At 38.9% G+C, this 13,851-nt stretch overlaps 1 protein-coding gene across 1 annotated transcript in view; it reads left to right on the top strand.

Moving 5' to 3' along the window:
- The window catches only part of CORIN (corin, serine peptidase), a 149,237-nt gene extending 138,720 nt beyond the window's left edge, over nucleotides 1-10,517 (top strand). The window contains exons 18-22 of the mRNA XM_067297158.1: nucleotides 2,676-2,725; nucleotides 4,353-4,527; nucleotides 7,740-8,011; nucleotides 9,741-9,874; nucleotides 10,335-10,517. Of these exons, the coding sequence (XP_067153259.1) occupies nucleotides 2,676-2,725; nucleotides 4,353-4,527; nucleotides 7,740-8,011; nucleotides 9,741-9,874; nucleotides 10,335-10,517 (814 nt within the window). The remainder of the gene's footprint in view (nucleotides 1-2,675; nucleotides 2,726-4,352; nucleotides 4,528-7,739; nucleotides 8,012-9,740; nucleotides 9,875-10,334) is intronic.
- Nucleotides 10,518-13,851: the final 3,334 nt, after the last annotated feature.

Consider the following 13,851-nt stretch of genomic DNA (forward strand, 5'->3'; position numbering starts at 1 on the left):
TTTTCCCCAAGGTATCTGCATATAAATCCCAGTATATACTCATGTGACTTTTTAAGATGCAGTCTATGATGATTTTAATATTTATTAGAACTGTAGTCTCTTTTGGGTCAGCCTTGTGAATCCTCAGGCCCCCATTCTGCAAGTCTAACAGCATTTCAGTGAGCCAGGCTTCAGTCATGGTTGAGACAATCAAAGTGTGACTATCAGACTAAAGAGCCAATGAACTCATTCAAGCATTGAGAACAAAACGGTGGGAGAGCCATCTGTGACTGCATCTGTGACTCTGTTCTTCAAAAAGTAGGTCTGTTGTTTCCTCTTTCAAATGCCTAGAAAGAGATTTCAGAACAGGCTTCCAAAACATCCTTCCTCCAGAGAAAATACTTCTATTTCACAAGAAAAAAATGACTTGGCTAAGTGCAGATGGCAGAGGTACAATACATGTGTGAAGAAGCAGATCTGAGGAATACACCTACTTTTTTTTTTGTAGTGATCCATTATGATCTGTAGGGATCCTTTTCTGCAGTGGCTGATTTATTCAGCAGAAGAAAACTGAATGAGATTGTGTCTGCAAGTGTCTGCATATGTTTTCCTACATATCAGTTTTGTAGTAGTTCTGTTTTACATCAGTGTTTTACCCACTGATTTAAGTTTATTTGTATCTATTCATCTAGGAAAAGGACCATTATAGGGTGGTTCCTGATACTTAAAAATTTTATTGTTCTCTTTCTTTTCCTTTCTCTAGAATAATACAATAATAAACATCCTAGGCTGTTACCAGATGCAAAGGAAGGTTCATGATCATATTCTGTTAGGCTATTAAAGTGCAAAGCAGGAATTTCAAGGTGCTTTGCCACATTTGAAAGTGGTCATCTGGGATCTACCTGGGAGGGGATAGGTTGGAGCCTCTGAGTTACTTATCAGAAGATCTAGTCTCACCCCCAGTGCAAATTAAAGCAGAGAAGACATCAGTAATGAGGATAATTGATAGAGCCATTACAGAGATGAAAGTAACATGTAGGAACAGATGTTGCAGTCTCCCAGAATCTGAAAAATGGGTAACAACAAGGTCAGAAGCTAAGGTCTTGCATGAAGATTGAGGCCATTTTCTTTTGACTGTGTCAGGCTGCCTGGAGCTCCCTGGCTGTGGGCAAGCTGCAGAGCAGGTGCACCCACAGTCTGATCTCCCAGGCATCCAACTGAAGGGCATGCTGGGGCACATCAAGGCTTCCTCTCTTCTCTCATACTTGGCTTCCCTTCCAGTACAAAGCAAATTTTGCAGGGAATAATATGCATTTGGTCCCTTCCCAGCATGAAGCTAGGACAAGCCCAAGAGCTGGGAAGTGCTCCTGAGCTCCGCAGTCCAGGTATATTCATCTGGATCAACTTCAGTATGTAAAATGTCTGCGCCAGAAACTTTGGCAAAAACTAGTATTTTCATAGAAGTTTGTTGAGCAGGTATGTCAACGCAGGCATTGTGCACAGAATAGCTTATAGTCTTTTGGGAGACTGGCTATTTGATCACAAGTCAAAGAAACTTCCAGGGAGGGGAGTAATCTATTCTCATGAGTGTGCCTGGTCTCAGTTATATTCTGTATTTTTTTATGCAGTATAAATGCTCCTCAGAGTTGTGCACAGTCAAATATCTTTTTTGAAACTGGCCATGCATCTCCCAGAACAGAATTTTATGGTCAGTGTTTTCAGGCTGAAGAGGAACAGAGAGCAGGCTGATTTGTACAGTATATGAATGGGCTATCGGGAATGTAAGGGGCAGGGGCCTGGCCAAAACACAGATCCAGGTCTGGGTTCTTGCCCTAATCTGGTGAGCTTGTTGACACACTGATGTTGTGCCCACATTAGTATGTACTTAACTGAGTGCAGTACTTAAACTGAGTGCAGCCTCTTTTTAAGTAGTTGCAACTTTAAAAATACTGCCTACCTACTGAAATTACAGCCTTCAAAGAATTACCTGGGGAATAGCTAATCCATGCATACAGTCTAACTCAGCTCTGCGTCTGCCTCAGAAAAGCACATACATGCTAGGAATAAAAAAGTGGTGGAAATGGTGGTGGTGGAAATAAAAAGGCAATCAGATAGTTGAGCCACAGTGGTCTCTGTTTCAACAAGGATACCCCTTCCTTTAACAAAGAATTCATTCTTTCCTTTCCCACTTGAAAATTTTCAACAGAAATGATTACTTTCTGTTGTCTTAATACCTTTGCAAACTTCCTGGGTTTTTATCAAAATACCCCAACTTTTAGGGCAAACATTTTCATTGAAGATGTTCCAAAAAAATTCTATTCTTCAGCTGTAAGGAAGAGGAAAACAGCAGGCTCTGGGCTTTCAGGTGCCATAAATTAAGAATTGACAGAACGCACCTCTCAGTTGACCTCAGAGCTGGATCAGTGCCCAGAGAAAGAGGTAGTCTGCAAAATATGTAGCACCCAGTCATGAAGTGCATTAAAAAGCTGAACTAATATTTTGAATTGACTCCATGCAGGCACTGGGAGATGTTGATGTTTCTGGTATAAGAAAGTCTTTGTGTTTCTTTGTACAGTTTGGGGGTATTTTAACAGCTGATTCATAACAGCGGCTATAGTATCTGTGCTGATATGCAAATTACCAAAAATTACATCAACTAATTGAGATTTCCATGATGTTATTGTTTCAATGTTTAGGCAGATGTGTCGAAGCAGCAGCAAAGTGTCTCTTCTTTGTACTAAAGAAGGTAAGAGAGACCTATATTTCTGGCAAAACAGACAAAGCAAATTGTATTTAGGCTCTTAAGACATGTTTTTCAAGATATGTTAAAATACACTTTAAAAAATGAAGATGCTTAATGTGGATGCATTTTGAAATTTCACTAGACCTCTGCAACCTCCAGTTTTGCATTGCTTTTTTTCTACTGTATTGAGTTCCATCAGCTTTTCCTGTCTTTCTCAGTAGATTGTCAATTGCAGTAGCCTAGTCCTGCTCTCACTCCCACAAAATGAATTTTGTCAGCAGTCAGGTTTCAGAAATTAATTTTGTGGGAACTTCCTTGTTGCCAAAAATATCCTTTACCACCAGAGTGGTTAGCAGGCTATTTACCTGCAAGTTTAAGCTGTGATCTGTTTGCAGCTGTGAATCTCAAGGGAACAGAGGAACCTAAAGGAGAAAGCTATAGATAAATTTGTGGGCACAGCAGATTGTGTAAATTTAAGTGGTTTGAAAGTACAGAAATTCTTCATCTTGAATTAAATCATTTTCTACAAACAAGGATAGCATTGCTGAAAAACACTTAAAAATATAAATTAGCTCGACACTGGGAATAATAATCACAAAGTGAGACCTAAATTTGGAAAACTAATCAAAATATTTACTACTTTTACCAGAAAAAAAACACCTCATAGGAGCCTGTTAAAGGTGTGCTCCTAACATATGTTGCTTTCAGTACATTTAAAACTGTTTGCCCTCTGAAGTTACCTAAGGGAACACAGTAAGAATTAGAAATTACAAATCACCATTGCTCCAATTTATTTCTTCCCACTAAACTCCCACATATACAATAGCAGGAATCCTCCCTTGGGAGGCTGATTGCAGAAACTGATGGTGTTCATTCATTCTCTAAAACAGACTGAGTATAAATAATAGGATAATATTTATCGTCAGACTGAGGATAAATAATAAGTCTGTCACTTTACAAATCCAGAATATAAAGTAAACCAAAGGTGAAGGGCTAACTATATTTAAAATAGTAATTCTCTGGCAGATAGGACTCTCATACAATTCCCAAGGGGAGTGACATATAAAGTAGAATGGGTAGAGTTCTAGAATATCTTCAAATATTTTCCCTTGGTAATTTCCATGAATAAAGCAAGCTTTGTGTCTTGCAGATAAGTAAACAGTGTTATGTTTGGCTGAGACCTGGACTTAAGCAAAGGCTTTTTATTGCTGAGCTAATTTTGCAGAAGCAGTTCTTATGGATAGTACAAAGTAGCCCAAACATGTTGGCAGCTGACAGAAGCACAATGAAACAAAACCAAGAAGCCTTCCCAAGGGCTGCTGTGGAGCTCTGCTGTTCAGAGAAAGAAGGCCAACTTCCCTCATGTTAGCTTGGTTTGTATTTTAATTTGTCTAGGCTGAGCCATCAAAATTAATCTCAGGAGAGCAAATCCTTTGATGTAAAGGAAGGACTAAAATGGTTCAGTGTGTTGGATATTAATGTGTGATCATTGATGATTTTGTTTATTGTATTGTTCAGTGTAATTTAATGACTGTTAGTATTGTTCTGTGTCCAGGCTTCTTCCAGAACATCCTGTACACTCTGTGTTCATGGTAGCAAGTAAATCCCTGCTGTGTCTGTTCCTCACTAGATTGTGGCCGTCGCCCAGCCGCTCGCATGAACAAGAGGATCCTTGGTGGTAGGACCAGTCGCCCGGGCCGATGGCCATGGCAATGCTCTCTGCAGAGTGAGCCAAGTGGACACATTTGTGGCTGTGTTTTGATTGCAAAGAGATGGGTCTTGACAGTAGCGCATTGCTTTGAAGGGTGAGAAGGGCTAAGACAGTTTTACTGTTTGTGTGCAAATTGGATATAACTTGCACATGAAAATTACCAAGTCCTCCCTCCTCCACCAAACACATTGGTGGTAGGTGATGACCTTCGCAGAATGGCAAATCACAGAGGCCTGTTTTTGGAGACTAAAAGGAAAAGCGAACGGTATAAAACAACATCAGCTGAGGTTCTGACATGCTTTATTATTCATTGCTGGTGCCTAGTGCTAATGAAAGGTAAAAGAGGCAGACTTGACTTTCAGCAGAAAATTCAGGGGAAAAAAAAGCAAAACACTAATCCTCTCTAATCCTGTAACTCTCATACAAATGCCACAGATTAAAGAGAACATTCTGGGAGTCAGCATAGAAATGGCCCTGGACAAAATGCTGTGGTCATTACTGAAAATAAAAAATGCGTATTTGCTCACAGTGTAACTGACATACTGAAGTTCACTGTCTTTTCTAATTACACACTTGCCGGTTCTTTATTATGATTGTCAATCATTTAAAAAGTCATTATTAATCACTACTCAGTGCCTCATGGTATCTGAGGTCCTGTGGTAGATGGACTGTCTGGAGTGCAGGGGAAGTTTGCGTATCTTAAGAATTGTCTTAATCATTGTTGGCTTTTCAGTGCTAACCACCATTTCTTTTTAATGAAACACAAATTTTGGAATGAAGCTTATTATCTTATTTGTTTTGTCTTGCACCAGAGTTTTTCAATTGGGTTTCTAAAGATAATCAAAGTGTGTTTTTCCTGATGTAGTTGGCAAGTACTTTTTTGCTAGGTGGTTGTCACCAGTGATAGCATGAGTATCTTAGTGCAAGGCTATTTATGGAAATGCTAGAGAAAGTAATATTGGAGAGACCTCAGTTCTGACTATCAAAATCAGTATCAGAAACTCTTGATCATATCAAGCCCTAAGGATGTTGAAGAGGAACTGATTCCACTGAGACAGGATAAAAAACAAAACAAAACAGAAACTTCAAAGACAAACCTAGATAACTTTCCTTCTAAACTAACAGAGTACTAACCCTGAATAAAAATGCAAACAAGAACATTTTATTTATCAGATTTTGGGTCCTGCACAAGGACCCCCCCCAAAAGGACCTCTTCTGTCTAATGTGCTTTTAAGTACAGCTAAATAGTTTCTGGAATATTTATTTACCTTTGGAAGAACTTTTTCTAGTGATCTAAATTAAAGAGTGGGATTTAGAGGTGATCCTTCATAAATATTGGACTGCTACTGAATTTGATGTGGAAGAGATTTCTCTAATTAGTGAAAAATAAAGTGGCTGTCAGATGTATAAAGTAAAAATTCTCCCATTCTATCAAATGCAGAAAGACTGCTACTACATTTTGGAGCTGTTCATTTACCCCTGATATAGGGCTACATAATATCAAAGTAAGCTTAGAGTATTATATTGTAAGAGATCTCTTTCACATTTGTATCCTAAATGCCTTACAGAAGAAAGAGACAAAAAGTTTTTTAAATATTAAGGTATCTTGGTTTAATATTCATTGAGGAGTTATATGAACTTCTCTTCTGCCTCTCTGATGAGACTGAGGCTATGTTCCCCCAGGCCTGACATCTTTACACTCTTTAATAGTATCGTTTCATACATAAACAGCAAGCTCATTCATTGTCTGATGTTGATATCATATGTATTACAGAGTGGGTTACTATAATGGTGCATTATACACTGCCATTTAAAACTACTGAGTTTTCGCGATACAAAATATTTCAAAATCTATCAAACCAAGCTGGATAACCCAACAGTTATAAATATTTTCTAAGTGCTCTGGTGCATTTGACAAAAGTATTTTGTGAAGTTTGGGATCCAAAACATGAGGACCATGCATCAGTAATGCAGCAGAAAATATTAATGCAAATGGCCATGAATACTTGTAGAGGTTATAAATAAAAAAAGCTACATTAAGTATGGTGTCCATGGCTAATTTCATTAGCATAGTCCCCCATGTTTTGTCCAGAGTTGTTTGAAATGCATTACATAAAAGCATCCAAGACATTAAGTTGTTTTTCCTCACTGTACAATAATACAGTCCAACTGTGACTTCTCATTGCTCAGAGCAATGCTTTTTTATAATGTTCACAAACATGATAGGATATGAATATTCTTAGCACTTAATGATGAAGCATTATGGAAAAAATGTTCACAAACTGATCACAAACTAAGCATGATAGTAAAAAGATTATAGAATTTTCATGTAACTTTTAAATCAAAATAGCCTTTATTTAGCAACCAAAACTCATTACAAATTATAGAAACCACAATTCTGTTGACTACTTTGCAAAAAAGCTGAATTTTTGCCTGCTTTGATTTATACTGCTTTGATTAAGCTTCAGTCTCTGCAAAGGTGCTTAGTCGCACTAACTGTCTTCCATTAATTGTGAAAATGCTGAGGGTTTTCTTGAGGGTTTTTAGAATCACAGACTAATTCGGAACCTGTGACTTCTTACCACCAGTTATGATCAAGAGATGACACACTCTGAGCCTTTCAAGAAGTCCATGTTTTTCTCACATGTCTCAACTGATGCTAATTCAGTCTTCCCACTTGAACCATAGTCGTCATTTTTTGTATTCATGGTATTTACCAAAAAAAAAAAGAGGCTTAAACAATTGTGTGTAAGAGTCAAAGTAACCTTTGATCTTAGGCATAAAGAGTGTGCTTGCCACAGACTGGATGCCTGGTAAATAAGAAGGGACTTTTTCCAGGGCTATCATAAAAGATTTAATTTTCATAATTAAATTGCTTCTTTGAGACTTACTTGGGACTTCAGCTTGAGTTACTGCTGTCAGCAGCATGTTACTGAACAACAGTGTAATCCCCTGAGAACTTTGTACATGCCCAGCAGCGAGCAAGTGAGCACCTACTACTTGGGCAGGATCCACAGGATGATTTTGAGAACCTTTGGCATTTAATACAACAAGCAGGTGGTTACATTATCTTTTGAGAATCTGAGCTTGAATTCATTTGGTAGCTAGCAGGAAGGAAATGGAAAGCACTATCTTTTGTTGCTCAGATCCTAGATGTGATGCCTAAAGTATTTGTTTTTCTTGTAGTATTTGTATGTGCAATGTTTTGTGAAATGCAATGTGCAAAAAGTCAGACAAAAATTCTCAGTTATGTATTTTCATTTACTGTCTTGATTGAAATTTCCCATTTTTCCTTTTTTTACAAAGGAGAGAAAATGCAGCTGTTTGGAAAGTAGTGTTTGGTATAAGCAATCTGGATCATCCATCAGGCTTCATGCAGACCCGACTAGTGAAGACCATTATCCTGCATCCACGCTACAACAGAGCAGTAGTGGACTATGATATCAGCATTGTAGAACTAAATGAAGATATCAATGAGACGAGTTATGTACGACCTGTCTGTTTACCCAGCAAGGACCAGTTGGTTCAGCCAGATACCTACTGCTACATCACAGGCTGGGGACACATGGGCAACAAAAGTAAGATGAATAGTTTGGGGATTCTTGGAAATTCTACTGACTTAACCAAATAGGTGATCCCATCACAAAGCTTTATCCACTTACATTATTTCTGGATCTTATTAAATACTAAGGAACTGTAATTACTCATGAAGGTATCTAGCTATGTCCAGAGCCTTGCTTTTTTAAATCAGTAGCCTAATTTAGGCTCCTAAGTTCACATTTAGGTAAGTGGTTTGATTTTTCAAAAATGTTGAGGATCTAGGAACACATACCAGGAAAGTCACCTGAAATGGTTATCATTTTGCTCATTTAGGCTGTGTTCAGCGCTATATTGAGAAGGTATCAAATCACCAATGGGGTATAGCTAACAGTCTTAGTTCAGCGAAAGCAGAAGGCAGTGGCTGAAGGCACTGAAAGTATTGGCATACAGGCTGAATGAACTGATTTTCTTAAACCAAGGCTCTGTGTCACACTGGGCTTGTGACATGGTTTATTCCATCCAGGCATAATCACAAGTGTTGTTTTTGTTTCGCTGAACAGAAACATTATTGTGTTTTTTTTGTTCTGTAGCCACTGTAATCCTTGGGTCCCATGACAGTAACTTTTATGCAAATCTTTGCTTTGACAGAATGAGCCTGCATACATCATATGCAAAATATCCTGGCTCTGTTGCATTCAGTCCAATGTGCTTCCCCCTTCTCTGTTATAGTAATTACTAGAGAAAGATGTAATTCTGAACACTGGAGAAAGAAATTGTCCTTTCAGTATTGCTTCAGGTGGCATTTCACCTCTAGTGGCCAGGTCATACTTGTGGCAATAATGAACAAATTGTTCCATTTATAACTGAAAATTCATGTTCTGTATTCCTGAGCACAGACTTAAATTGCATCTGTGAGGGACAGGCTGTTTACTAGCAGCTCTACCCATCTAAAACTAGCTTTTATGTAATGGCAGAACAAATAACACAGGATGCTTTTGTACCATGGGTCAGTGGAAAAAGCTCTTTGCTCTCTAATGTGGTTGTGGCAATGTTTTCAAATCTTTTTATGTTATAAAGCAGCAAAAAATCATCACGGCTACATAAGGTTTAGTACTACATGCTCTAGGTTTAACAGTTTCCCTTTGAATTTGAGCTAGGTCAGCTGTTTACAGTAGGAAGAAGCCCTTTACGGGCTCCTGAATGCTCTAAAATAATTTCAATACTTTTGAATTACGATTTCCTGATACACTCCCTAGGTTAAATTTACCCATACTGTAACTCAAAACAGCTGTGATTATACCAAGTGTGAACATGGGAGATATCTGGAAAACTGGGAGATTCTGCCATTGAACGATGGCTCAAACCTTTCCTCCACCTCCCTTGCATTACTGTTTTCTGTCCAATACTGCCCCCATCTTAAAAGTAATAATGTAGCATATAAAGGTGCTCTCCCTCCTCAATCTGTCAGTGCCAATGTGCAATAAAGTGGAAGTGTGACACAATGCCCCGTGTGCTTGGTCCTTTTCCAGAATGCAAATATACACCTCTGGCTCGGGAGCGCGAGAATCCTGAATCCCACGATGCAGCAGTGCAAAAAATCATCTGCTTTCACTTGAGTTTTGTGCTAAATGGGAGTACTTCTCTCCTTACCTTTAATATATAAGTAATATTTAAAATCTATCTTAATGGAAATATTTATCCTATCTCAAAGCGACATTATAACTATTTGTCCATGTGTGTAGTTTAATGTTTAATTCTGTTTTTCAGTGCCTTTTAAGCTTCAAGAAGGAGAAGTTCGCATCATTTCCTTAGAACAATGCCAGTCATACTTTGACATGAAAACCATCACCAGCAGGATGTTATGTGCTGGCTATGAGTCTGGCACTGTGGACTCTTGCATGGTAGGATACTCTAAGAAGAAACTCACAGCCACAATTGCTTTTAGAAATCTAAAGTAGAATAGCACTTACTAGGTATAGCATACTTCATCTACTGTAGAAATGCTCTCACGGTCTGTTTACATATTTTAACCCAACATCTGTTATTATTGGTGTAATTAACTTCAGTTTATGATTATGAAATGCTGTTTGAAGATTCTAAGGTTCAAATGTATTAGTTAATTATTAGACTAGCATTTTTTTCATTAGTGTGAGCCTGCACAGCTACTTTTTTTGTACAAATGTAACAGGGAATAAATACTGGTAATGCTTTATACTGCTACATAGGTTGGCTGAGCTGCCAGTTTTTACAGCTGAGTTACTTATGAAAAGCAAATCTTTCTAGAAATTGAGACATAGCTTTAACTATATGACTGTTGGCTATGTGCAGCCCCTATAGACTGTTTTTCCTTTCACGTTGCAGGGTGACAGTGGAGGACCACTTGTGTGTGAGCAACCTGCAGGGCGCTGGACATTGTTTGGTTTAACATCTTGGGGCTCTGTCTGCTTTTCCAAGGTTTTGGGACCTGGAGTTTACAGCAATGTGTCACATTTTATTGAGTGGATTGAAAGACAAATATACATCCACACCTTTCTGCTAAACTAGCTCCAGATGGTAAGAATTGTGCTGACAGACAAAAGGAAAAAGGACTCAGCATTTCAATCCTGAAGATTTTACAGTCCAGAAACTCTAGGAAAAGGACTTTTAAACTGTTTGTTATCTATTCTTGCTGCGGAGCTATGGAATATGCAGCGTATGTTAATGGTAAACCCTCCTGCTGGTGAATATACTTTGGGGTAGAACTAATAATCCTTTTTGACTTTTCTTTTAGCTGTGTTGTATTGCTATTCCAAACACAACAAAAGGTTTAAAAGAAAAGACTCAGACACTTTCTTTCAGTTATTCAAACTAAGCAGTAGCACAGACTAGTAAAACTATAAAATAACCTATTTTAATACTATTAAATTAGTAGCACATGCAGTTTCACTCGATAGTTGTCATGAGGAACGAACTCAGTGCATTCAGGGGCACTGACAGGCTGTTTCGTCACACGGGCGGTACCAGGCATGGCTGCACACACGCTGGAGGGTGCTGCAGAGATGGCTGAGCTTGTGCACCCATGTGGCATAGGGCACCCAGGAATACAGGCCCAGGTCGCGTGAGGTGCCAGCCATGTGCCCCGGTGTGCCTGAGCTAATGTAGTCTTTTTTTTTTCAGGGAGGCTAGTTAGCCTGGGCATAACCCTGTACTGCCCTGACTCCACTGCTTGTGTTCCCAGAGCCAGCCTGGTATCACTGCAGGGTGCTGTGTGGCAGGGCAGCATTAGGCCCATGGGCCCATAACCTGAGGCACCTGAGTTCATCATTCAGTTGTTCAGTCTTTTGACTGTTTCGACCAGTCAAGTTTCTGGGACTTCTGCGTCTCAGTGTGCCTGAAAATGCCCATGTCTTGACAGCAGTACACAGATTGGCACATTTATGAAACCTATGCCCTGTTGGCTTTTTTTTTTTTTAACCTTTTTTTGCATATTGGGTTCAACCTATGAAATGTGCATTGACAATCTCTAAACCTCTAAAAACACATCAGCATTGGCAATGCCACTGCAACTTTTTTTTTTTTTCCCCCAACAGTGAGTTAGTTTGAGCATCTGGTGAGCTATGGAAAATGTAGATTTAAAGTACAAAAGATGCAGAGGGAGCACTTGAACTCATGTCTCAGAGAAGTACTTAAATACTGGGAAATGGAATATTTTTGGCTAGGTCTTTTCTAGTATCTTGCACTGAAAGTTTCATTTTGCTTGGCAAGATTAAACAATCATCAGAGAGGAAAATGGGAAAAAAATAAATCTGAATGACAGAAAACTTGGAGCTACTAGTTTCTTCTCAAATTAATATTATAAGATGTTAAATAAAATACAATAGCTTCATCAGTAAAGACTTAGACCTCTGTTCAAATGCTTGCTAGCCTGATGGACAAGGCAGAGTGCTTTCTGCAGTGGATAAAAGGCTAAACCTTGACTCCAAGAGAGTCTACAGCTGAAAAAAATCACAGTAGAGCTTGGCATCTCTTTAAGGTACCAGAGGGAAGGTGTTTATCAACTGCTGTAGATGACTTTCGGCACACCTCCCTGTTTTTTGGAAACCTGTGTCAGGAAGCTGAGGATTATAACATGAATTTCACTAGAGAGTACAGCATCTATAACTTGGGTGTTTTCAGTGCTGTGCCTAGTATCCTGTGAATCCAGCCTGAGGCATATAATAAAATTACCCTCTCTGCTACCTCTGGCATGCCCCCATGACAACATGGCAGGGCCCTGTCAATACCCTGACTGCCATATGTGGAAACATGCATTAAGACAGCCAACTAATGGACATTTCAGGTACTATTAATCACACTACAACTAATTTACATTGTTCTGACTTTTAGACTTTAGTGAAAGGTTTACCTCTTAAGTAAGTAAGTTCCATATCTTTTCCTTTAATGCACCTGATGTTAGACATACTAGACAGTGCTCTACAGAGCATTATTAATAAATAGTCAATATTTATGTTATGGGTTCTGAAACTCTATTTATGTGACTATTGTATCACTGATTCATATTCACAATGCTTTGCTAGATTTTTTTTTTTATTAAGGAATTTGTTTTGTCTGTAACATACAAATGTTCTTCTTCTCCCAGCTACAACTGAGAATGCAGCTGTGACCGTGTTTTTCCACTGAGGGTTATTGATGCCTTTGCCTTAATGTATGGCAACTGCAGCTTTTGGTTCCCCTCTTTAGCTTTGCTCTGGGGCCAGGTTCTCTGCAGCTGTGACATGGCAGAGTTCAAAGTGTGGGAGCTGGTGGCCGAGAGTTACCTGAGAACGTGGCCTGGGGGCTGCCACAGCCAGCCTGCCCCACGGCCCGACGCAGCTGGTGACAGGCAGGATTTCAGCAAGGTCCGTTTCCGGGAGGCCGAGACAAGAAGGTGGTGGTGTGAAATGAACAGCCCAGCCTGACATCTCTCCACCAAGCGAAGCGGTTAGAGGCTTCAAAAACTAAAAAGCACTGGAGGACATCATATAATCATTTCATGTAGATATAAGCACTACCAAATGATCATATGTAAAGTAATTCTACATTTTAATAAATTGGGTTTGGCCTGCCACCAGTTTCCAAACAGTCTCTCCCAAGAAACAAGGGAGAGTCCTGCTTAAAACTATCATCCAGCCCCTGTCTAAGACCAGTTTAAAGAAATTACAGTGAGCCCCATCCCAAATGGCTTTAGGAGGGAGCAGTAGGATTTTTCCTTTCCCACAATTTTGTCTGCCACAACATTCCATTTAAAGAGGAAATCTGTAGTTTTATAAATGTATTTTTATACTGCCTTTTTTCTATATGTGCACATAAAATAGGCAAACATACTCCTCCTTCCAGTGTATCAGGCTTCTCCCTGTGTGCTGCCATAATGGTTATGATCAAAATTACAGTTTCTCTTACAAGTGTGCCATAGCTGTAGCTCCAAGTGGAGTTACAGTCAAGCAGATGTGTTTCTTTTTAGCTGTACTAATAAAAATTTACAATCATTTTCCAAGTAACTCCTCTGTTGAAAATGTGTTTTTATTCTTTTTAGAGTTGATGACAATGTGGAGGTGTGAAGAGATTAAGGACAAAGTTATAACAACAACTTTAGCAGTCATGCTTAAAAATAGCCTTAAAATGGTATCAGCATACCCTTCTCTAGCTGTTTAAAGTACACTGATAGCCCTGTTAGCACTACAGCTTTTGTGGTGGTTCTGGCACTACCACCACTGTATATATATGTATAACTGTATATATATATATGTATAACTATAATGTGTATTCCACGTGTATGCCTCCAACTCAGAATATTACCACTGCCAGCAATTATTCTGGATTGAGTTATTTCTGGGGTAAATCTGAAAAACAAAAGTGAAAA

Source organism: Apteryx mantelli, chromosome 5 (genome assembly GCF_036417845.1).
Source record: "Apteryx mantelli isolate bAptMan1 chromosome 5, bAptMan1.hap1, whole genome shotgun sequence".
NCBI classification, from domain to species: Eukaryota; Metazoa; Chordata; class Aves; order Apterygiformes; family Apterygidae; genus Apteryx; species Apteryx mantelli.